The 22,651-nt window shown below is 32.7% G+C and overlaps 1 protein-coding gene across 2 annotated transcripts in view; it reads right to left on the bottom strand.

Moving 5' to 3' along the window:
* The window catches only part of HCRTR2 (hypocretin receptor 2), a 177,696-nt gene that overhangs the window by 6,686 nt on the left and 148,359 nt on the right, over positions 1 to 22,651 (bottom strand). For both annotated transcript variants that reach the window (XM_032140861.2, XM_032140859.2), the window contains 2 exons: positions 15,311 to 15,426; positions 295 to 515 (listed from right to left, as the gene is read on the bottom strand). In XM_032140861.2, the coding sequence (XP_031996752.1) occupies positions 295 to 515; positions 15,311 to 15,426 (337 nt within the window). The remainder of the gene's footprint in view (positions 1 to 294; positions 516 to 15,310; positions 15,427 to 22,651) is intronic.

The following is a 22,651-nucleotide window of genomic DNA, read 5'->3' as shown; positions in this document are numbered from 1 at the left end:
TAAGGTTTAGCAACTAGCTTGAAGAGACTGGAGAAACATCTGTTTTATGTCTGCCATGCAACTGAGAATACGCATGACAAAAACTCATGTCTGAGCACTCTTAAAGGCTGTTCGCCCTACCTGCTGGTAACAACATAACTGAGTCATCTGGCCTGACAAGTTATCTAGGCAGAAAGTTTAGATTTTTCACTGGCTTAGTAAAAAAAAAAAAAAAAAAAAAAAAAAAAAAAAAGTTAATTAAGAATCAAGTTAAAAGGCAGGCTATTTCACTTTCAAATAACAGATAAGTTTTACCTCTTTAGCACATTGAGGATGCTAATTGGTAGATAGCAAATTGCAAATACCAAAAGCACAACCATCAACATCCGGGCTGTTTTCCTTCTGGCTCGGATCTGCTTTATTTCAGCGGCTACAGCGCTTATCCGGGACTTTGTCGGCTGTCCTGGCCCTCGAGGCTGTGAAACAGGCTGCAGGGGCTTCCATTTTCTCTGAACTACAGATGATGTTCCAGGGATCTGAAAGGAGAAGAGACAGACCCTTATTGCAATTTGACTTAGGAAAGTTCCACTTTGGGGAAGTAATTAGAAAACACAGTCAGGAAAGGCTTCCAGACGCCTGAGGTGTGGGAGGTTTGAGCGCCTGTTTCTCCAGAGCATTTGCTGAGCTTACTATGTGCTTGGCATTAATTCAGACGAATACCAAATAGGAGTTTGTGTGGAAAACAAAGATAAAACATCAAAATTTTGCCAATGTCTAAAGAAAGCTGCAAGTGGGAAAGATATTTCCTTGTAAAAAGAACAAAGCTTGGAAAAGGAGAATGATAAAGGGATGACAGCCACATTATCTCGTTAGGAATTTTTGTTCAGCTCAGATACCAAAGTTTAAAGCAAAGGAACACCCAGCAAGTAACGTCAAGCAACCCGCATGGATTTTTTTTCACGGATCAATACTGCCATCTGCTGCCAGACAGAGAGATAGGACTTAACTACCTGTAGCTTTTCAGGTTTTCTACTTCTCAAGTTCGGACATAGCAAACCTTTGAATAAAAGCATATTTTTAAAAAATCAAGTATTTTTTTGTTGTTCACTATTTGTAGTTATGAAATTGTTTGAAATCAATTTTGTGGTCCAGCCCTTTAAAATGCGCACAAACCCACTGAGGATTTTTTGTGGTCTTACATTAATATTTCAAATAGCTGGAATTTATAACAATAATTACACAACTTGTACTTTCCATTTCTTTTCAAAGTTATTTGATAATAGGAGGGAGTCCCTCCAAGTATAATATTTTCTTAATTGTAAGCTCATGAAGATTGCTAGGGTTTAGTGAACAGAACAATAAAATTCAGCATGCATAGTTTTTTAAAGAGGAAAATGTGCCAACAAGCACAAGAAAAGGCCACCTTAGTTCTGTTAAGATTATTCAGCTTTTGCTTTCTGTCTCTGTGCGGCAAACCAGTGCTGACCACTGCGTCCTTGTGGTCTCTCAGGATAGATGTTCAATGGATTTTGTTGCTTTTTACACCACAAGATCAAAGTCTGTTCAATAATCTTTGAGAACAGAATTTTACTTAAATGTCCACACAGATAAATTAATATGACATTTCCTTTGACCATCTTCTTTCTTGAAGAGGCAAATGATGTTAACAAAAACCTACCCTTGAATGGAAAATATCGGACAAATTATTTGTCTTCTCACTCTGTATGTCTTGTCATATAGACAATCTTTTTTACATAGTAGTGGTTCAACTCAATCTTTTAACCCACTGGTTGGGGACAGATAGGAACTTTCTCTTCTGTGACTCTCATTTTAAACAGCAATTTAAAAAAATAACTGATAAGAATGATCAATGGATGCTGGAATGTTCCAGGAGACTTCTATCATGAAAAGCCTGTATATGTCTGCTAAATGATCTTGAACTGTTTTCTAAATGATCTCTGATAGATCAATTAAACTTTAGTGATTCTATCACTGACTGTTCCCCTGAAGGAGAGAATCAACATTCTGCATCTGATGACTTCTGCAGCCATTAGAAACAGTTCTCGGTCACCTGAGGTTGGGAGTTCGTGACCAGCCTGACCAACATGGAGAAATCCTGCCTCTACTAAAAATACAAAATTAGCTGGACATGGTGGCATATGCCCGTAATCCCAGCTACTCGGGAGGCTGAGGCGGGAGAATCGCTTGAACCCAGGAGGCAGAGGTTGCAATGAGCTGATGAGATCACACGATTACGCTCCAGCCTGGGCAACAAGAGCAAAATTCCATCCCCCCCCCACCCCCAAAAAAATACAGTTTTCATAAAGAGAAAGCTATGGTCCCTGAAATCGGGAAAAAAAAATGTAGTGATGCCCTTTTTAGACAAAGATCTAAATAAGGATAGAAGATGCTGAATCCTGCATTCATTTTGAAGAGACATAAATTTCTCCATTGATAAGCTGTCTAGAGACACTGAGAATTCAGAGAAACTCGGTATAAAATTAAGAGGAATAACTGACATTACTGAGCTCCAGGAACTAGGCACTAGTAATCCTTAATGCATCCCTAAAAGTACGTTATTGTAAATCTCATAGATTTCAATCAAGCAGGTACTGAGAAGGATTAAGTAAATTACATGCACCCCACTTTTATTTCACGATTATAAATAAACTTTATAAATCATATTTAACACAAAAACACACCCTGAAAAATGTATTACTACAGTTATGAATTGGAAATAGCATGTACATGATGGACCTTAAAACCTACTCTGTCTTAAAAAGTGTTTGTGACCAGGATAAAGTTATGAGGAAGAGGCAAACATGCTACAAACATTAAAATATTATGAATAAACAATGAATTTGCCAACTTACATGAAATGGACAAAGCCTTGGAAAGACAAAGATGACCAAAACTGACTCTGTACTTAAAAATTATGCTACAAAAAAATCTCCAGGCCCAGATAGGTCCATTCATGAATTCAATCAGACAGTAAAGAATAAACAATTCCAATCTTGTTCAGACTTTTAATGAAATGTACAGAAAATATAATTTTTCAACAAATTTCATGAGGCCACATTTATCTTTATAAGCAAAGATATGATAACAAAAGACAGCTAACAAGTAAATATCCTTCATGAATAGAGATAGAAAGCTCTTTAAAAATATGTTATCAAATTAAAGCCTGCAATATATAAATAGGATAATATCATTTGCTCAGTCAGATTTATTCTAGCAATGCAGTGTTGGCTTACCACTCAAAAAATCAAGTCTTCTCTGACCACTTGTACCCAGCATTGTACTGGACTTTGAGCCAATACAAGAAGAAAAGAAAAATAAATAAAATGCCTACAGATTGGTTCTATTGAGAAGAAATTATTGCTTACAAAGATCATCCTAAAGAATCTACCAAAAACCCACTAGAACTTATAAAAGAATTTAGCAAGGAGCAGGTCACTAAATCAATAAACAAAAAAATCAATTATACTTATATATACTAGCAATAAATGGAAAATTAAATTTTAAAAGTTTCAATATCAAAAGAATGTGTTTTAGGCATACATTTCATAAAATCTATATATGTATATATATTTCATAAAATAGATGTATAAATATATATATTTCATTTTATATATATATATATATATATATACTGAAAAGGATGAAACATTGCAGAGAGATAATAAAGAACTCCTAAATAAATAGATTCACTGTGGTCATGCATTAAAAGGCTTAGTATTGTTAATATGGCAATTCTCCCCAAATTAATCTATAGAGTTAATGCAATTAATCACGTTCAATACCACAACAGTCTTTTTTGTGGAAATGAAAGTACTGATTTTAATTTTTTATGAAAGTGCAAAAGACCTGGAATAGCCAAAACAATTTAAAAAAAGAATTTATTCTTTTTTAAACTTTGGTTGCAGGACTTATAAAAACTCATTTCAAGATTTATAATGAAGGTACAATGAGTGTTTAAGTGTATTTGTGACTGTGTATATCCCAGAGGACTAGTCTGATGTATATATCTATTTGATACTCACCTCACTTAAAAAGTGCCTGGACAAGGGACTACCTAAAAGAAAAGTATGCAGCTGTGAAGAGACCTAGCAAAGTGGCATTTACTGGTCAGGGAAGGAAAGGTAAGTATTCGAAGCAAAAAGTATTCAAATCAAAGTAGGAAGAAAGTATATAAGCAATGAAACCATGAACAACATGGCTTAATGCTGCCAAAAGATCAATAAATAAACTTTAAAAATATATATTCTTTAGAAATCATTGGTAACTTTCATGTAAGCTGTTTCACTGTAATGATGAAAGTTGAAGCTACATTGACGTGGGCTGAGACATCAGTGGAGGTGGTGGTTAGTGAGAAAAAGATGACAAATGGAACTAAGTCGAGAATTTTATCTGGGAGGAGGAGGAACAAAGAGTTAAGTTTGTGGCTGGATGAGTCTGAGAGTTTGGATGATGCTTATTTTTTAATGCATAGCAAATGCCTGCTCCATTTGCTAAGTGCTAAGAAACTTGTAGGACAAGTCTCCTTTCCCCTTACCGTATTCCTTAACCCATTACCCATTTCATCATGATAGAGTATAACAGATATTTGGTAGGCACTGGTGGTCTTCTATGAAACAATAATCTCCTTACATTTCCCTGTTCAGCAGGGACCATGAAACTTTTCCTTGCCCCTTACAGCCACCACCATATGAAGATGACTGTGTTCCAACTCCGAGGGAGTTTTTCACATTAAATTCCATGATTTCTTGACACTTTTTGTTTACCTCAGTACTGCTCTGATAAGATTTGCATGCTAAATTCTTATAATGAGGACTATAATTTTATTTGTTCCTTTTCTTAACATCATTCTCACTATGAATAGCTCCAGTTTCAGAGTGTACAGATGGCCCTTATGGATGACAACTGCAATACCTGATCTTCTCACTATGCCTCCTGCCCCTGTCCAACTCCAGAACTGTTGTCTCGCAACATTATTCTGTCACACTGTCTATGACTTCTTTGCAAAAATGGTTTTCCCTCTGCTTTCTGGGACTTGATATATGGTTTCATGGAATAGGTTCTCTCATTTTTTGCACGTCTATGGACCATTTTAAAGTCCATAGAAGTACAGAAAAAAACTTTAGTCAGAAAGTACAGAAAAAACAACTCGTGGATAATTCCTATTATAGTCTCTCATTACATTAACATGTCAAATTGTGTGTTCAACCTTTTTTCCTTCTCTGTGGTTTCAGCAGCAGAACTTTCTAAAAAAAAAAAAAAGTCTTCAATTTTTAAAATTTTAAAATATCCCATCATTTTTGTTCTTTCTTTTTAAAAGAAAACATTTTATTGAGATATAATTCACATACCATAAACCTCACTGCTTTAATGGGTTCAAAAATGATTTTTAGAATATTCACAGAGTTGTGCAACTATCACATCATCACTATCTAATCTAGAACATATTCATCACCGCCAAATGAGGCTCCAAATCCATTAGCAGTCACTTCTCATTGTTGCATTCTGCCAGCCCCTGCCAAGGACAAATTATTTTGGCTCTATATATTTGCCTACTCTCAACATTTCATGCAAATAGAATTATGTAATATGTGGCCTTCTGTGCCTGGCTTCTTTCACTTACTATGTTTTCAAGATTCATCAGTCTTGTGGTATCTATCGGTGCTTCATTTCTTTTAGTAGCTGAATAATATTTTATTGCTTGCATATAGAACAATTAATTATTCCATTTACTCATCGAAAACATTTGGGTTGTTTCCACTTTTTGGCTACTATGAATTATATACTGTTATGAACATTCATGTGCAAGTTTTTGTGTAAACATGTCTTCAGTTCTCTGGGTCTATAACTAGAGATTGAATTGGTGGGTAATGTAGTAATTCTCTAAGATTTTGAGGAACTACCAAACTGTTTTCCAAAGCAGTTACATAATTTTGCATTCCCACCAACAATGTAGGAGGATTCCAATTACTCCACATCCTGACCAATAATGATTATAGCCTTTTAAAACAAATCTATCCTGTTGAGTATGAATAGGTATCTCATGATTTTGATTAATATTTCTCTAATAAGTAATGATGTTAAGCAACTTCTTATGTGCTTATTGACCATTTGTATATCTTCTTTGCAGAATTGTTTATTCAAGTCTTTGCCTACTTGTAATTTTTTAAATTATTAATTCATAAGAGTTATTTGTATATTCTGGATACAAATTCCTTAACGCATATATGATTTGCAAATATTTTCTGCATTTATATGGGCTGACTTTTAACTTTTTTAATGGTGCAGTTTGAAGCACAAAAGTTTTTGTTTTGATGATGTCTAATGTATCTATGTTGTCATTTGTTGCTTGTGGTTTTGGTGTCATATTTAGAACCTATTGGTTAAGCCAAGTTCATGATGATTTTCTTCTGTGTTTTCTTCTAAGAGATTAGCTCTTACATATAAATCTATGATTCATTTTGAGTTAAGTTTTGAATATGGTGTGAGGTGAGGTTCAACTCCATCCTTTTGCTTGTGGATATACAATTGTCTTAACACCATTTGTTGTCAGGACTATAATTTTTCCCATTGAACTGTGTTAAAACCTTTATCAATACTCAATTAACCATAAATATGCGAGTTTATTTGTGGACCATGAATTCTATTCCATTGATCTATATGACTAACTGTATACAAGTACCACACTGTCTTAGTTACTGTGGCTTTTTATTAAGAGTTGACATTAGGAAGTAAGTTTTCCATTTCTTTTTCAAGATTATTTTGGCTCTTCTCTATCCCTTGCATTTCCACATTAATTTTAGGATCAGTTTGTCAATTTGTGTCCAAAATACAAAGCCATCTGGGATTTTCATAGGAATTGTATTGAATTCATAGATTAATTTGAAGATTGTTTCTATTTTAACAAGATTGAATCTTCCAATCCATAAACACAGAATATCTTTTAATTTATGTAGTCCTTTAAGTTTTTTCAATGATATTTTGTAATTGTAGGTGTACATGTTGTGCACAGATTGAATATCCCTTATCTGAAATTCTTGAGAACAAAAGTGTTTCAGATGTGAGGTTTTTGGATTTTGGATTATTTTCATATACATAATAAGATATCTTGTAGATGGGACTTAAGTCTAAACCCAAAACTTACTTGCATTTTATAAACACCCAATACAAATAGTCTTTAAGCAAATTTACATAACATTTTTAATAATTTTGGACATGAAACAAAAGTTTTAGTTGACTTTTGACACGACCTGTCACATGAGGTAGCAGGGGAATTTTCCACTTCTGGCATCATGTTAGCTCTCAAAAGTTTGGGATTTTAGAGCAGCTAGAATTTTAGGTTTTGGGATTAGAGATGCTTAACCTGTACTACATGTGATTCAAGGACTGTGTTGGTAACCTTCCTGAGACTGAATATGATGATGGAGAACAAAATGTTACAGAAATGGACTATATGTTGCTTGAATGGAAATAGTTCTGAACTGACTCAAGAAACTTGTATAACTGTGGCCTACTCATTGAAGTTGCTAATAATTATGATTCTAAATGATATTCATGTATAGGACTTGAAAATATTGAAGGAACATTATCTATTTGATTGATTCGATCAACATACTATTTATTTTTAATAATCCAGAGCTATTTCCTTTTCATTATATTTGTTGTCTATATAGAGACTAGAACCACATCATTTAATAGATGCACCTTTCTAAATACAAAAATAGGGTAATTTTCTTCCTGGATCTTTGGTGGTTATATTAGAATCCTCAGCAATACAGTGAATTCATAATTCTCTTTTTAGGGAATTATAACTGCTGCATGGAATCCATGTTTCTATAACTTCTGGACATTCCCTAAATATACATGTTTATATTGAAGAATTTTTTTTTTTTTTTTGGACAAGAGTCTAACTCTGCCACCCAGGCTAGAGTGCAGTGGTGCAGTCTTAGCTCACTGCAGCCTCCGCCTCTCAGGCTCAAATGATTCTCATGCCTCAGCTTCCTGAGTAGCTGGGGTTATAGTCTTGCACTGCACCACCATGCCTGGCTCATTTTTGTATTTTTAGTAGAAACATGGTTTCGCCACGTTGACTATGCTGGTCTTGATCTCCTGCCCTCATGTGATCCTCCCGCCTCAGTCTCCCAAAGTGTTGAGATTACAGGCATAAGCAATCAAGCCTGGATGAAGTCTCTTATTAAGCTTCTTTTAATAAATCTACTTCTAGGTATTTGATTAATTTTGTTGCTATTTAAATGTTTTTTGTTAATTTCATTTTAAATTTTTCTTTGCTAATGTATAAAAATGAAATTGATTTTTGTATATCAATCTTTCATCCTGAAAACTAGCTGAACTCATTTATTTGTTCTAATGTATTTTTTTGCAAAATAATTCATTAGGATTTTCTATATAAAATATCACACAACCTACAGGTAGAAATAGTTTACCTCTTATTTTGTGATCGTCATGCCTTTTATTTTTTATTATTGTTAATATTATCTCTTGCCTGTTTGCCCTGTAAAGTATCAGTTCTATTCAATATTGAATGAAAATGGTTGTAGCAGACATACTTGTCTTGTTCCTGACTTTAGTAGGGAAATATTCAGTCTTTCTATGAAGTTTTCATAGATGACCTTTGTCAAATTGAGGAAGTCCCATTCATTCCCAGATGGTTGAGTGTTTTTATCATGAATGCATATTGTATTTTTTTCAAGTGCTTTTACTGCATCTATTAAGTTGATCATGTGGTTTTAGACATTTATTTCATTAATATGATGCAATACATTAATTGATTTTCATATGTTAAACCCACCTTGCAATGGTGGGCTAATTTACAGTTGATCATTGTGTATAATTCTTTTTATATATTGTTGGATTTGATTTGATAGCATTTTGTTGAATACTTTCACATCTATATTTATAATTATATTAGTGTGTAGTTTTATTTTATTGTAATGGTTGTGGTTTTAGTATCAGGGAAATTCTGGCCTCATGGAAGGAAATGAGAGTGTTTCCTCTTTTTGTATTTTTTGGAAAAAGTTGTGAAGAACTGGCAGTAATACTTGTTTAAATGTTAAGTAGAATTCAATGGGGAAGCCACTTGGGCTTCGCTCTGTAGGAAGTTTCCTGATTACTAATTCAATCTCTATTCAGATTTCCTAATTTTCTTTGAGTAGGGTACAGTAGTTTCTGTCTTTCTATGAAATTGTCCATTTCATCTAGGCTATTTGTTGGCATAAATTTTGTTCTTACTGTTCTCTTATTCTCTTCTTATCTCTGTAATGACAGTAGTGATAGACCAAGCAAAAGCAAATCAAATGGGGAAGATAACTTCTGATGTTAGTGATTTTTGTTTTCTCTCTTTTTTCTTGATTAACTTAGGAAAAGGTTTGGCATTTTCTCTGATCTTTTCAAAGTACCAACTTTCTGTTTTATAGATTTTTTTCTATTGTTTTTCTATGCCTCATTTATTCCCTTTCTAATCTGTATTATTTCCCTCCTACTATTTGCTTTGGTTTTGATTTTTTCTTTTGTTGGGGTTTCTTTTGGTGGAATATTAGGGTTTTCTATTTAAAAGCTTTCTTCTGTTTTAATATAGATGCTTATAGCTATCAGTTTCCCTCTCAGCATTTGCTTTGCTGCATTTTGTATGTGTATGTATGTTGTGTTTTCACTTTCATCCATCTAAAAACATTTTCTAAATTCCCTTGTGATTTCCTTTTTTACCTATTGATTATTTAAAAGACTTAATTGTCATACAGTTGTGAATTTCAAAAATTTCTTTCTATAATTAATTTCTAATTAATATAATTCCATCGTGATAGGAAAATGCATTTTTTATTATTTTAATTGTTTAAAATGTACTGAGGCTTGCTTTAGAGCATATCTTATGATCTAACCTGGAAAATGTTTTATGTGCAAACGGGATAAATATGCATTCTTCTGTTTTTTGTGGAGTGTTCTATAACTATCTGTTAAGCCCAGTGGTTTCATAGTTTGTTTAAATCTTTTATTTCCTTGTTGCTATTCTGCCTGTTTATTCTTTTTTTTTTTTTTTTTGAGACGGAGTCTCGCTGATGCCCAGGCTGGAGAGCAGTGGCGCGATCTCTGCTCACTGCAGGCTCCGCCCCCTGGGTTCACGCCATTCTCCTGCCTCAGCCTCCTGAGCAGCTGGGACTACAGGCGCCCCCCACCTCACCCGGCTAATTTTTTGTATCTTTAGTAGAGACAGGGTTTCACCGTGTTAGCCAGGATGGTCTTGATCTCCTGACCTTGTGATCCACCTGCCTTGGCCTCCCAAAGTGCTGGGATTACAGGCATGAGCCACCGCACCCGGCCTGTTTTTCTATCCATTACTGCAAGTGAGTATTAACATTTTCAACTATAATTTTCTAGCTGTCTACTTGTCTCCTTAATTCTACTACTTTTTGCTTGGTATATTTTGGGTTTCAGTTGCTAAATGCATGTATGTTTACAACTTTTATATCTTCCTGATGGATCGACTCCATCATCATTATGAAATGTCCCTCTCTATGTATAGTAACATTTTGTTAAAATTTATTTTGTCTAATTTTAGTATAACCACATTAACTCCCTTTTTGTGATTATTTTAGTACTTCTTCTTCTGTTATTTTACATTTAACCTATTTGTATTTGTATATCTGAATACAAGGTATATCTCTTGTAGACAGCATAAAGTTGGATCATGGGTTTTTTTAAATTATTGGTTGGTTTTTATTTATTATGTCAATCTATGCCCTTTGATTTAACTATTGTATCCATTTACATTTAATCTAATTATTAAGAAAATATAATTTATATCTGCCATTTTACTATTTGTGACATATATATTGTATCTCTTGTTTTCCTCTATTTCCTCACTACTGCTTTATTTTGTGTTAAATATTTTCTGTATACTATTTTAATTCTTTTGTTGCTTTACCTATATTTCTACATTTTTCAAAAAGTTATTTTCTTAGTGGTTACACCAGGGATTAAAATCAGCAACTGAATCTAAACAATCTGCTTAGATTATGTCAATGTAATTTCAATAGTATAAAACCAATTTGCTCCAATATAGCTCCAGTTCCTCCTCCTTTTTTGAATTACATCTGTGTACATTATAAGGTGACTCTTCACAATTTTATAGCTATTATTTCATGCAGTTGTTCTTTACATTAGATAACAGAAGATAAATATGCTCATTCTGTCTACAGTATTTAACCTATGTAGTTACCTTTACTGGTGCTCCTTATTTTTTTTTGTATGGACTCAAGTTACTGCCTTCCTGATTCTGCCCCTGCAATTGTAATTTGTTTGCTGTCTATTTTCTCACACTAGACTGATTTGTCATCATCAAATATTATTTATCTTAAGTTCTCTTAGAAGAGTACTGAATAAAGAGCAGCAGAAAACTTGTGATAAGAGCTGGGAACAGGAAGGTCTTTCAAAGGCCTTGAAAAGCTGAACTATAGTTTCAGACCCAAATATCTATTACAGTCCATCCTCAGTACCTCACACCATAGCTGACACAGAATATGTGCTTAATAAATGTGAAATAAATTAACACAAGCACATGACGATTAAGATATAGTGTTGAATTATATGAACGGTCTGAACTAGAAAAAATGCTGACAGATAAATGAAAGGGTCAAGCAAGATAAGTTATTTTAAAAAAAATAAGTTTTAGCAAATAATCTGTAGAATTTCCTGAGTACTCTGAGTCAAACTGCCAAAAAAAAAAAGAGAGAGAGAGAGAGAGAATTTAAGTAGTTCACAGCAATGCATTAGCTAATTCTTTTAATGAGGCTTAAACTTCTTGAGAAAGTCAGACAAGGACACACAATTTGCTCACTAATAATCTTACACTTACTAATTCAAAAGTGCATAACAGAGTTCATGCATCCCTGTAATTTTAAGCAAATAGGACAAGCTCTTCATTTGATGGCTCACTTGATGTAGGCTATGGCACACATAATGCCTTACAACTTTGTTTATAGACACTAACAGTTGGAAATTGAGAGTTGCTCAAGCAGAATTCTATGTAATCACCCATTTGGGGTTAATTCACTTTATTGTGGCTGCTAAAGTGAGTTCAGCTGAACCTGGTATTTTCTATTCCAATCTGTTTTGTAAATGACTTTAGTTTCACAGCCCAAGCATTTTACTGCAAATCTTCTGAATCATGTGGCTTGTACTAATCAGGATAATTCATGAAAAGAATGTGGATTATTTATGAATCTGTGATGCAATTTATTTTAAACTTTATTTTAGAGTTTGGGAAATGTCAAACTATATGCTTAAATGGTGGAAAATTAAATTGTTTGGATTTTGGTGTCACTCATTCATTTAACAAACTTTTTAAAACATTTTCTCTGATGATACCATGTAAACTTTAGGGTAACCATGGTATCATGGTAAAGTTTTACCATGTAAAAGTAACAAGACAGATACATTACAACCTTGAAAGAGTTTTAAAGGTATGTCAATTTGTAAATAAATGAATAAGAAATTATAAGCATATCTTTTATACAATGCACACTAAATAGTAAAAATAAGGAAATAGGGGATAATCTTAATACTGAACATTCCCCAACAAAATCTGAATCCAAATCTAAAATATCTTCATTCCTACTTGCTCATTAATTGCTTTTCCCCTTCAAGAAATTTTTCAGATTCTAATCCATTTCTACAAATGTTTATCGGAGTAACTGGGCAATAGATTCTCTATGTCCTCTCTAAACTTTCCCAGCACTTTCTCCTCTTCTACTCACTTTGTTCTTATGAAAAAAGCCACTGATGTGTGCTGAGCACATGCTATTTATAGGGATACAAAGATGACAGCGAGACTATCTTTATCTTAGTAGAGGAACCAGACAAATAAGAAGCACTATACTGGTATTTCAATGTGAATTTTTTAAAAAATAGCCACATATACCAATTCAACACATGCTTGCTATTTAAATATAAGTACAATTAGTTGAGAGGCCATTATTAAACAACATCTATTAAGATATTTTGTTTAATGAGCACTTTCTATATTTTAGGCACTTGAGTTAATTCATCTAAGCAAGCTTGTCCAACTCACCTTATTTTGTTGTTGTAGTTCTGTTTTGTTTTAGGCTTTTAGCAGCCTGAAGCCCTGGTTTTTAGTTTCTGTCTCTAGTATTAAGCAGAAAAGAGAGATGAGGAAGGGGTTTCACTGGCCCAAGCAGAAATAGAAACTAAGAACCCACGACGGTGTTCTCTCCCTTGGACACCCCTGAATGCATGTAACAAACCTATGAGGAAGATGCTATATAACCCCATTTTAAAGTTAATAAAGGGAGTCACAAAAATTTAAGCCATTTACAAAATTCATGTCAATACTAAGTGGTGGAGTCAGGATTTAAATTCATGCAGTCTGGCCCTGTGTTTTTGACTTCTCTATACTGTATCATTCCGGATCATGCATCCCCAGCTTGTCGGAAGCTCCCCATTGCCCTGTGATGTGTGATGTCTTTCTGTCAGAGAAGAATGTGTCCCCTCTTCATGATCAAGTTTAACCACGTGACTTGTTTTAGCCAATGAAAAGTGAGCTGTAACACATGCCGGTTCATAAAAGACATTGAGAAAAAATATACTTTTCTTCCAGTTTTCTTTTTCTCTCAGTCTCAGAATGGCATGTCCCAGAAAGTGCCATTTCTTCAGACTAGGTTCTGGAACGAGAAAACAAATGGAGTGCAGTGGCCCAGCCAGCCCTCCCCACTGACCTGTAATAGGAGTGAAACAGAACTCTTGTTGCAAACCACATTTTTTAATAGAAGAATAATAACCTAGCAGAACCCGACAGATACAATAATAGGTACTAGGAAGCAGGATGCTGCAGTAACAAACACCCTAAAATATAAGCATTGGCTTCATAGGGAGGTGGAGAGTGCTGAGAAGACTGTCACCAACATCTAGAAAATCACCACTCATATTTTATAGTGGTCCACATTAGTTTTTATAGTAAAAAATGATGGGAAACAAAATGTTAATAAATGTTGCTACCGGTTTCACTTATAACGTCATAAAAGAAATGACTTCTTTGTAAAAGTAGAGGAAAAGAGAAAATATTGAAGGTATGAGCCATATAGTGTTAAAAAAAATATGAGTGTTGCTCAAATGCAGTCCGTGAAAGATGATCTTGAAAAACGCTTTGAATAACAAGGGTTGATTAAAAAAACAAAGACACATCCTCAAAGACCAAATAAAGTGTTTGTGAAATCTTTTTAATGAATTTAGGTGACTCCAGTAAATCTTTTCAGTTGGATAAAATGTGTCAGAGAAAACAGACTAATGGCATGGCCTTCCACAAGCCTGATAAAGTAAGTATTGGCAGTAAGTTTAGAGAACGAGAGAAATACATCTCTAAGAATTGTGGCGTTTTAAGATACATTTTACAAAATGCGAGAGACCGAGTATTTTGTCTCTATCTTACAAACGACTAAATGAGTTTGTTGGTGATATCCTTCAAATCATCAAAGTTTAAGTTAAATGTTACCTTTCCTGGATTAGATACACTTTTAGAACATTTTGCTCTGATTACCTGTGCTTATATTTAAAGTAATTTTCACCCTGCATCTGACGATGCCCCTCCTCTAGACTATGAATTCTTCAATGGCAAAAAGTAGAATTTTTAGCTTTTTTGTGAGAAATGTATGTGAAAGGTTCATGATATGTATTTGAGGAATGAATGAATGAGTAAATGAACACAAACATTCACTGATACAGCAGAATTATCTAACAAAGTGTAGTAACCCCAAATCAGCATTATATACAGTTTTTAAAATTATACATTCTGTCCGATTCTTATAATATTCTAAAAAATGAGATCTTTGAAGTTGGAGATTTAACCTGTATGTTCAAATGTTTTAAATAAATCTGATTAAAAATATAACCTTTCAGACTTACAGTCTCAAAAAACTCTAAAGGAATTTTTATTTGCTATTTCTCATAGAAAGTGAAATTAATGTTATTCCTAGACAAAAGACAATTAATCACAGATGTTAAATTTTATTTAAAATGTAAAGTACTTAATCAGTTTATAAAATACATTTCCTGAATATTATTCTAAAAATGCCTAGACATATTTCTATGTCTAGGTTCTCATTACTTTAGAAGAACACACAATATAATACTTTTCTGAAGATGTTATGTTGGTTCAATGCATTCTTAAATTTTGTTTATAAGTGCATCCTAAAAAAAAAAAGCACAGACAAATTATTTGGAAGAATAACAAATAACAAATTATGTGTGGAGGAATAACACACACAAAATATTTGAAACTATATACCTGTCGACACCAGAGTTTGCGAAATATTTGCAGATAAGCCAACACCATAAGACACAGTGGTGCCATGTATGTCACCAGAAAGAAACAGATGTGGTACATCTTGGGATAAATTTCACCTAGGATGAAAGTCAAAACAACAAAACCTTACGTTACAATTGATGGACTTTTTAAAAAGATACATGTCAATGCTTTTCTTCAAAGTGCATATTTACCTTTTATATGATTTCATTGTCATATTATATACACAAATGGGAAAAATAATTCATAATATTTAACAACTTATTTTACTCAGTATATGGGTATACACATGCCAAATGTGAAGTCGTAATTTCACTTAATGTACTCAGAGAAATAAGAATTAGCTATTTCTTAATTTGTGCTATGCAAAGTCAAGTGTTCAGTTATTAAAAGGACCTTTATTTGACTTGATTACATCTGGCTAATTAACAAAATTAATTTGGGTTGTTCTAAACTTTTATTTACGAAAAGGGACATGAATCAATGAAAACCTAAAAACTAATGCTTTGGTTAAAATGGGAAGAAAATATAAACTCAGTTGGTTGTTCCTTATTAGAATGTAAGTTCCCTGAGAAATGGGAGGCTATTCTCAGTTGTATCTCCAAATATAAATGTGAAAAAAATTTTGAAAACTAAATACAATAAAAATTTGACAGTGATTCTTTTTGTTGACTTATTGGAACATATACAAAATTCCTCTTTAAGCATAGTATGTCTGTGGTGTGTGTATGCTTTTATTAAAAATACATATATATACTTTTAATAAAAATGAGAATTTTAAGGCTTTATAACATTAATTTTCTCCAATCCAATATGAATATTTTCTCACTTATTAAGCATAAACACCTCTAGGACTGTAGTAATTTTTTATTTATAATTAATCCTATGTACGCAAATGATACACATCACAGATTAGCCACTTACAAACAAGTCGATTAATCACTTCATGGCATTGTAGTTTAATATTTTAGCTTTTCTAAATTATATTGATTACTAACTTTGTAAATGCTCTAGAAGATATATATATATATTCCCTACCTAATACATATATATATTCCCTACCTTATATATATACATAAATACATAAATAAATTCAGATTCCCTACATAATACATATTTTATATAACCATTATATATTTATATTTTATATATTAATATTAGATATAATATTCATATAATATATTAATATATTGCATATTTATTAATATATAAATATATAACAAATTATACATTATTTAGATGTAACATAAATAATATTATATATTAATAGGTATTTATATGTAATATATATAACATATACTATATTATATATTATATATATAACATACTATATTATATATAATATATATAACATACTATATTATATATTATATATAATATATATAACATATACTATATTATATATTATTATATTATATATTATATATTATATATTATATATAACATATAATATATTTATATATTATGTCGGGAATCTGATTTTATTTATGTATGCTTTTTTTAATTTTTTATTCTGATAGGTGTTGGGGGAACAGGTGGTGTTTGGTTTTACTTCAGTAGGTTTTGGGGGAACAAGTGGTGTTTGGTTACATGAATCTTCAGTGGTGATTTCTGAGATTTTGGTGCATCCATCACCCATGCAGTGTACACTTTACCCAATCTGTAGTCTTTTATCCTTCACCCACTCTCCCACACTTTCCCCTGAGTACCTGAAGTCTATTTTATCATTCTTATGCCTTTGCATCCTCCCACTTATGAGTGAGAACATACGTTGTTTGGTTTCCATTCCTGAATTACTTCACTTAGAATAATGGTCTCCAAATCCCTCCAGGTTGCTGGGAATGCCATCATTTCGTTCCTTTTTATGGCTGAGTAGTATTCCATGGTATATACATACCACATTTTCTTTATTCCCTCATTGATTGATGGGCATTTGGGCTGGTTCTATATTTTTCCATTTGCAAATTGTGCTGCTGTAAACATGCATGTGCAAATATCTGTTTAGTGTAATGGCTTATTTTCCTCTGGGTAGCTACCAGAGTAGGGAAATTAATGGATCAAATAGTAGATCTACTTTTAGTTCTTTAAGAAATCTCCACACTGTTTTCCATAGTTGTTGTACTAGCTTACATTCCCACCAGCAGTGTAAAAATGTTCCGTCTCCACCACATTCATTCCAATATCCATTATTTTTTGGCTTTTTGATTATGGCCATTCTTGTAAGAGTAAGGTGGTATTGGCCAGGCAAAGTGGCTCACGCCTGTAATCCCAGCACTTTGGGAGACCAAGGCAGGAGAATCGTTTGAACTCAGGAGGCAGAGGTTGCAGAGAGCTGAGATCACGCCACTGCACTCCAGCCTGGGCGACAGTGCGAGGCTCCGTCAAAAAGATAAAAATAAAAAAAAAAAAAAGTGGTATTGCATTGTGGTTTTGATTTGCATTTCCCTGATTCTTAGTGATACTGAACATTTTTTCATACGCTTGTTGGCTATTTGTTTACCTTCTTTTGAGAATTGTCTATTCATGTTCTTAGCCAACTTTTGATAGGTTTGTTTGCATTTTTTCTTCCTGATTTGTTTGAGTTCCCTGTAGATTTTAGAAGATATTTTTGTACTAGTATTCGAATATATCACAATGGTCTACCTACTTTTACTGCAATGTAAAAGAGGAAGCAATATATCTCACATAGATTCCATAGATATTAAATGTATTTAACTCATTATAATTCTAATTGAATGCTAACACAATAGAGCTGTTTTGTTTTTCTTCTAAAATTTACATACGTTATTTTGACTTTTCTATTGACAAGGGGGTTTGTCCCATAGTATTGTCAATGAATAATGCTATTACCTCTATGCATTTTATTCTTTTCATTACTTCATAAAGGGGGTGTAGAAGCATGAAAGCTTGGTTACGTGATCAAATTTGTGATAAGGGCAGTTTACAGTCAGGATTAATCAATAATAAGCATGATGATTGTCATAATAATAGATAATATTTATTGAGCAATCATGCATTTGATTCTTGCTGAATTTATTTTAATATATTTATGAGTTTAATATCCTCCACAATCTTATTTCCATAGGCTGTCTTTCAGATGCAGTTGAGTTTGAGTCTAATTTTCTCCATATTCATCCTTCTAAACCCATCTTCTCTTTTGGTTTAGATGTCTTTATCCACTGCAATCTTCAGCGGGGTCAGTAGAATGCATGTGTTGGCAGGTCTAACAGACCAATTTGAGGTGTCATTTTTAGCTACTCTATGGCCCAGGTAGCACTCACCTACCTCATCAGTTTCTAACTTTCTTTCAAGTTGATCCTGTAAAGCAGGCCAGTTACATAAAAAGTGATAACATTTAAGCATTCTGACTGGAGGAATAATAAACACTCTTTCCCTTTGAAGTGCTACAGCCTACATAGCATTTGGTGGGCCAATTTCAAAGGAATCTGAAAGTGACCTCAGCACTTCCCAGGCACCTAAGAGGCTTTGAACTTTTGTTTTGAAGAAGTGTCACATGAGCTTTCCTTATTAAAAAGTCTATATAACTTTGAAGCTTACGTACCTGTGAAGCCCTGTTGCCTGCATAAGTCAAATTGAGTGGATAGAGGAAAGTAGATTTGACAGGTAAATTTTTTCCACTGCAGCTATGGATAGCATCACTGTGATAACAGTTTGGCATTTTGAATAGATGGTAGCAAAAGCTCCTATGTGGTTGGTATATTTATGATTAGAAAAAATATGTAATTGGCTGCTGTGTAATATGTAAATATTGACTGCTATGTAAAAATATGTAAATGACTGCACAATATGATAATAAACACTGATATGGAAAAAAGATCAAGCAAAATTATACTTCCAGGGCAGGATAGATTGTTTGAATAAGGAGATTATAATAGATAACTAGGGAAACATGATAGTCTAAGCTGATTAAAAACTCAGATATGCCATTGAAATTTTAAATTATGTGTGATGAAAATATCTTTGAAGTCTTTCTGTACTTCATAAGCAATGTGTTCAATGCATTTAAGACATTTGTATATAACCTAGAATATAGCTACACAAAATTTGTTTCACATAAGCATTACTTTAATTTAAAAAAGTTTTAAATATTGATAATCATTAATAATTACTCTTTTTACTCAACTGATGAATAAGCACAATCTAAATAAATTATATATATATATGAAACTAACTAATAAGGAACAAATGTGGATCTTTAGTCTTTGAAATCAGAGATTAAAGAGTTATATCATATATTTGACAGGCAAAACTTAATTTCTCTCAGATGAGTTAAGGTTCATTATTCAGCCAGCATGTTATCTTAATTATCTAGAAACTAGAAACATTCCTCTTTCATGGTACACTTATCAGGAATTGAATGAACAAGTAAATTAAATACAATTTCCCAGTATCCAACTTGGAATGTCTTTTCAAAGTTTAGGGGTTCATTAAGTTTACCTGAATCTTTAATATGTTTTACTATCTTCTCCCTAATAAATATGTTAATAAATCTTCCCATTAATAGACATATACACATATTTATATGCTTTCAAACCTCATAATAGGCCAGATGCCATAATTACTTTGACTGTAAAAAGGGTTCCATTTTTTTTTAGCCTACCAAAGAACAATTTGTCAGTAATATTCAAAAAGAGAGATATTACTAATCTCCAGTGTCCAGAACAATTGACCAAGGGTACATGCTAATTAAACACTGGATGAATGAATAGTGGAGAAAATATAACTTTGATTGAGTGTATAAAAAGAGTTATTTTTTTTCTTTTTGAAGATGGGGTCTCGCTCTTTTGCCCAGGCTGGAGTGCAGTGCCGTGATCTCGGCTCACTGCAACTTCCGCCTTTCAGTTTCAAGTGATTCTCCTGCCTCAGCTTCCCGAGTAGCTGGAATTATAGGCGCCCACCACCATGCCCAGCTAATTTTTGTGTTTTCAGTAGAGACGGGGTTTCACCATGTTGGCCAGGCTGGTCTCGAACTCCTGACCTCATGATCCGCCCATCTCAGCCTCCCAAAGTGCTGGGATTACAGGCTTGAGCCACCACACCCAGCAAAGAATTTCTTTCTATAGGATCTTTCCTGTAGAACTATGCATTTACAAACCAAGCAAGAAAGAAATTGTGGGTTAATTTAATAATTTTAGAAGTATGAAATGATGTGACTGAAGCAAACAGTGAACACATACAAATGTATATTTTAAAGATTATTAAAATGAGTATTTACATTATTTATATGTTCTTGAGTGTTGTGTGTTTCTGCCAGAAATCATGGTGTATGGTTATTTTTATGAAGAAGTAATAGGCAATAATGAATATAATTAGTTTTAGAAATAATTTATCCATATATAAGTACATATTTCTGGTAAATTTTTTAGTTAGAGTTCTCAGTTATTTTGCACCATGAGTAAAACAGCATTTACAGAACTTTTCCAAAAGTTATTTGATAGATATGTATCAACTGACCAAATTGCTTTTCCAAATTTTTTTCCACTGCCATATTGGTTGTAGGATAATTATGATACTACTCTCTACTTTTATAACTACATTATTGATTTAACTTAGAATAAAGACAAGAAACACGGTTTATGAATTAATCTCAAATAGAAGATATTTTACAATAGTTTTAAAAATCAGGCTAAATGACAGTTGGCCTTTAAAAATGTTTGAATTTGGAGAGACGACACTTTAAATTATACTTTCCTATGGTTTTTTAAAAAGTTGTGACAATCACACATATGCAAAGGTTTACCATTATAAGTTGAACATGGACTTATAGTTTACATGAACAATGATTTTACATGCTATGTAGAAATCATCATAATAAATGTCTAATTAAAAAGATAAAAATCTGCCTTGAAGTATTTTTTCTTAAAAATATTCTTAGCAATTTTATTTAATATTTAAATGACTATATAGCTTTTATTAAGTTGGATTTTGTAGCTAATCAATTCAGTCCAATAATACTTAATTTTAGTCTTTATAAGCATTTAATTATAGGCTATTATAAAATCATCTTCAAATAGTTTTCTTAAATGACTTCTGAAGGCTAAGTTTAGATTTTTACATATTCAACAATTGTTTCCTTTTTTTTAATGAAAATGTCCATGCTAGAGTTATGTAATAAAATATCAGAGTAGAAATGAGTTTTTTGTATTTATATTTACCACTCAGAGGTAATTTAAAAATCATACATCTATTTACTTAATCATAATAACTGAACAGGAATCCATGACTTTGCAATCTTTTTGTTAACGGAGGTTACTGTTACTTGATTATTCAGGGAAACATTAATAAAAGAAAAGCTTATAAAAGCAACCCATAAACATATAAGTGAAACTAACTGCCGGAATATTAGAGAAAATACTGCTGACACATATTGAAAAATATTTTTATATTTTATCTAATTGCAATCTCTATAAAACTTAAGGAATCCCAACTTACGAGTTGGAAGCTTTAGATTTAAATGTACCTATTTGCTTCATAATCTTGAAAAAATAATATAATCTTTCTAGGGCTAAATTTAGTCTTGAATTTAATACAGGATTCTGAGAAAGACCTTTTTAGGCTCTCTAAATATAAATCAGTGTAAAAGGATCGTATAAGAGACATGTCACAGTCAGTCCCCAACCCATCTTCTTTCAAAACTCAATTATTTACACTACCTGCCCCTATGCTCCAGAAACTACAAGTGCTGACTCACTTTCTTTCTGCTTTGTAATGCAGTATCCATGATGTGGATTTTCTTGCTTTCTGGACATCCTTTTCCCTCTTCTCAATCTGGAGAATTTTTGCTTATCTTTAATATTCTGCTGGAATGTTAGCAGCTCCTCTGTAAACTTTTGTTCAAGTGGCCAGAACTGAGTTTGTTCTCTCATTTGTGTTCTCAGCATTTTGTATATAAATATATTAAAATACTGATTACCCTATAAAAATGTGTTTATTGGCCTTTGAGCCTTATTATATAGAGTGTGCTCCCATAAGCAGAGTCTGTTTCTCTCCAGGTGGGCACAATGCCTGACATATACTAAGTTCTCAAGGTGGTGTTTGAGCATTAAATGAATGGGACATAAGACACTTTGTAAATATTCCTACCATTTTGGAAATTTCCATTTATTTTGTTTTTGTCTGCACTATTAATTCGGAAAATTGGAAAAAACTGAAAATTATACAGAGAAAAATACAACAAAAAAAGTTGCAATGTTAAAAAGGAAAAGTAAATCCCAATGAAAGACAGATATTTGATATTTGGGGTAACAGATAAAGCAAATTATAAAATTTTAGTTATTATAGGTCTTACAACAATATATGAAA

Source organism: Hylobates moloch, unplaced genomic scaffold (assembly GCF_009828535.3).
Source record: "Hylobates moloch isolate HMO894 unplaced genomic scaffold, HMol_V3 SCAFFOLD_20, whole genome shotgun sequence".
NCBI classification, from domain to species: domain Eukaryota; kingdom Metazoa; phylum Chordata; class Mammalia; order Primates; family Hylobatidae; genus Hylobates; species Hylobates moloch.
This window is presented reverse-complemented; position numbering and strand designations above follow the sequence as displayed.